Source organism: Rhinolophus hipposideros (genome assembly GCF_964194185.1).
Source record: "Rhinolophus hipposideros genome assembly, chromosome: 16".
Taxonomy (NCBI): domain Eukaryota; kingdom Metazoa; phylum Chordata; class Mammalia; order Chiroptera; family Rhinolophidae; genus Rhinolophus; species Rhinolophus hipposideros.
This window is the reverse complement of record NC_138062.1, coordinates 42881421-42884415: the sequence shown is the minus strand read 5'-3', so window position 1 is coordinate 42884415 and position 2995 is coordinate 42881421. Positions and strand designations below refer to the sequence as shown.

Sequence of the window (2995 nt, the reverse complement as noted above, 5' to 3'; positions counted from 1 at the left end):
TTTAGATATTAAATTATTCACCAGCCCAGATCTTTCATTGGCCCACCAATGAAGAACCTGGGATTTCCATGCAAACCATGCAGTTTTGGTCTGCATGCCTCTTGCTCCCCAATCCTCCCTGACCCTGCTTGGCCCCTTTAGCCTTCCAGGGAGACACCCTGGGAAAGGCAGTTTCTGATCATGCATGGTTGTTGTCTGAGCTGGTGTTACCAGAAAGCTGGGCTCCAGCCTCCCAAGCAGTATAGGTAGGGGTAGTGAGGATAGCTGTTGTACATGCAGAGGAGGGAGGCTGGGGAGAAACCCTCCTCTTTCAGGGCTGGCAAGGAGGAGTGCTTCTCCAGACTGCCCAGGTCCGAGTTAAGCTGCTTCCGCTTGGTCTTATAGCGTCTGTTCTGGAACCATATTTTCACTTGGGTCTCGGTGAGCTTGAGGTTCTTGGCCAGGTGTGCCCTTTCAGGGGCTGACAGGTACTTCTGGTGGCTGAATTTCTTCTCTAACTCAATGACCTGAGTGTGGGAGAAGGCAGCGCGGGAGCGCTTCTGTGGCTGCTTGGGGATTTGGGGAAGGCTTGGCAAGGCGCCTGAAGTGTTTTCACAGTCCACCAGATACGTGGTCGTCTCCAAGTGCCTATCTGGAAAGGAGAGGGGAGAGGGCAGAATGGGAAGGAAAACGTTACATGTTAGCAGGGAAGAGAACAGAATTCAATCCACCCTGATTTCTTCAGTGAGGGAACAAACAGCCCACTGTCTTCATAGATACATTTCACTTTTTTCACATGACTAAGGAGCTCTCCCGGAGTGAGGAGTGAGGGACTGCATATACTATGTAACCGTTTTCTAATAGCTATCAAGTACCCAAAGTAAGAGGCAGTTAGTGGTAGAACTTCCTACCATGCCATCCAGAATTAAATAAGGATTCTGGGGATGTGTAATGAAGAGCGGTGAGGGATGACAGGGAGAAATAAGATGCCTCCTGAAGGACCTAAGGCATCTTGCGTTAACATTCAGGTGACAAGAGAGGGCTTGCGTGTGCCAGGAGAGGCTGTGAGGGCTAATGGCGAGCTCCTTCTCTGGCTATGAGGAAGGCCCTGTTTTCTCTAAAGAGCCCTTAGGATGCCTCATAAGAAGTGATGGGAAAGAAGATAAGTCTATTCTAAATGTTCCAACGGTGTTGTATTTCCAGAAGACCAGAGGAAACTTCCAAATTTACTGTTTTACTGCCAGTGCGATTGGGAAGCAAAGGGGTGTCTTTGATGGGCAAGCCCTAATTTATTTCTATTAATAATTATCAGTTATTCGTTGTCAATGACTGTAACTGCCAAGAGGTAACGCGGCGCTGGTGCGGATCACGGGTCGCGCCGTGCGTGGGAGCCGGGGTTGGGGTTTCACCTGGGACGCGGGAGGACAATGGGTGCTGCGCGCGCGCTCCCTCTTTTCAGCCCGGGGCGCCGGGGCCCCCGGAGGCCGTAGCAAAGTGCGGGCGAGTCAGGCGGGTATCTCCATCCTGCGCCACCCTGACACGAGGGCTCGGGGTTAATCCCGAGGCGCGTCCGCTGCGCTGCGGGAGGCGGTGCGGTCCCTAGGCGCGTAGCGGCGGCCCCGCATCCCCGCAGCTGGAACTCCGGGAAGTGCGCCTTGGACTCGCCCTCGTGCTGGTACAGCCTCCAGGCCGCTCCGCCCTCCGCAGGTCCCCACCCGGCGCAGCCCGGCCTCCCCAGCCTCGCCGGTTTACCTGGCTCGGTCTCCGCCGGCGGTTCGGCCTTCACCGGCGCGGCGCAGGGCCGGGCACTCGGCTCGTCCTCCTGCGCCCCGGCGCCCCCTCCTCCCTCCTCTGGCTGTGGCTCTGGGTGTTGCCTGGGGGCCGGCTGGCGCGGAGGCTGCGGTGGGGGCCGGGGCTGCGGGCTGCCCCCGTGGCCGCCGCGCCGCTCCCCGCCGTCCCGCAAGATGTCCTGGATGAGGAAGGAGGTGAGTGGCTTGGCCGGAGTGGCCGCCCGCGCCTCCCCGAGCCGCAGGTCGAGAGCCCTGAGCATCCCGCTGGTTCAGCCCCAGCGCCCTCGCTTGGGACCCGGGCGGCTGCGCCGGCGGCGGCCGCCCCACTTTCACTTTCTGCAGCCCGCGCGCGCTTATACCCTTGGGTGCGCGCGCCGCGCCGCGTTCCCATTGGCCGCGGGGACCCTGGCCGTGCCGCTGATTGGTCGCTGGGTTCTCCAGGTGAGGGGGTTGGAAGGGGGACTACTTCACACGGTTGCGGTCTTCTCTTCCCTAGAGAATTCCTTCCCAAATTCCTTCTATCCCGGGGCTCACCTCCCTAGGTCGTTGTCCCAGGCTGGTAACGAAAACCAAAGCGGGTCTCCTCTACCCAACCCACAACAGAACGCTTAGACAATTCTGGGGAGTCATGATACAGAAGAGAAATACGCCATTTAGCTCTTATGGACTGTTAAAGTGCCTTTACTCACAAAGAGGGGCAATTACCACCATCCCAATTTACAGGTGAGAATTCTGGGTGCCCCGTGAAAAGGAGAGATTGGTAGCAAAACTGGATCTGCTAAGGTTCACGAAGAGGCACTACAGCTAAGTGAAATACCTGACCCCAGGCTGGATTCTGTACTGGACGTTATTGGCGCCACGGATAACAGTGGAATAGGTACGATGGTTTCAAGTATTGAATCAATGTGAAATTTACTGAAGTTGATAACAGTACTGTGATTATATAAGAGAATATTCTTAGGAAATAAACACTAAAGTGTGCAGGGGCAAAGGTCCACGATGTGTGTAACTTACTCTTAAATGGTTCAGAAACAATGACATAGAGAAGAGACCCCACATGACAAAGTGAATGGGTTAATACAAGTATATTAACAATTGGTTAATCTGGTATGCAGGTGTTCTTTTGAACTATTTTTATTCATGAAACTTTTCTGTACGTCCTGAAGCACCTTGCATTTGATCGCAAACTTTCCAAAAAGGATAGTATGTTGTATGTTTGGGGAGGA

The 2995-nt window shown here is 55.0% G+C and overlaps 1 protein-coding gene across 1 annotated transcript; it reads right to left on the bottom strand.

The window, feature by feature from the left end:
- Positions 1 to 206: 206 nt before the first annotated feature.
- NKX3-1 (NK3 homeobox 1) lies at positions 207 to 2029 on the bottom strand (the record flags this gene model as incomplete). Its single annotated transcript, XM_081076841.1, has 2 exons — positions 207 to 631; positions 1732 to 2029. 2 exons carry the CDS (start codon positions 2027 to 2029, stop codon positions 207 to 209), a joined length of 723 nt encoding a protein of 240 aa, XP_080932967.1.
- Between the last annotated feature and the right edge of the window lie 966 nt (positions 2030 to 2995).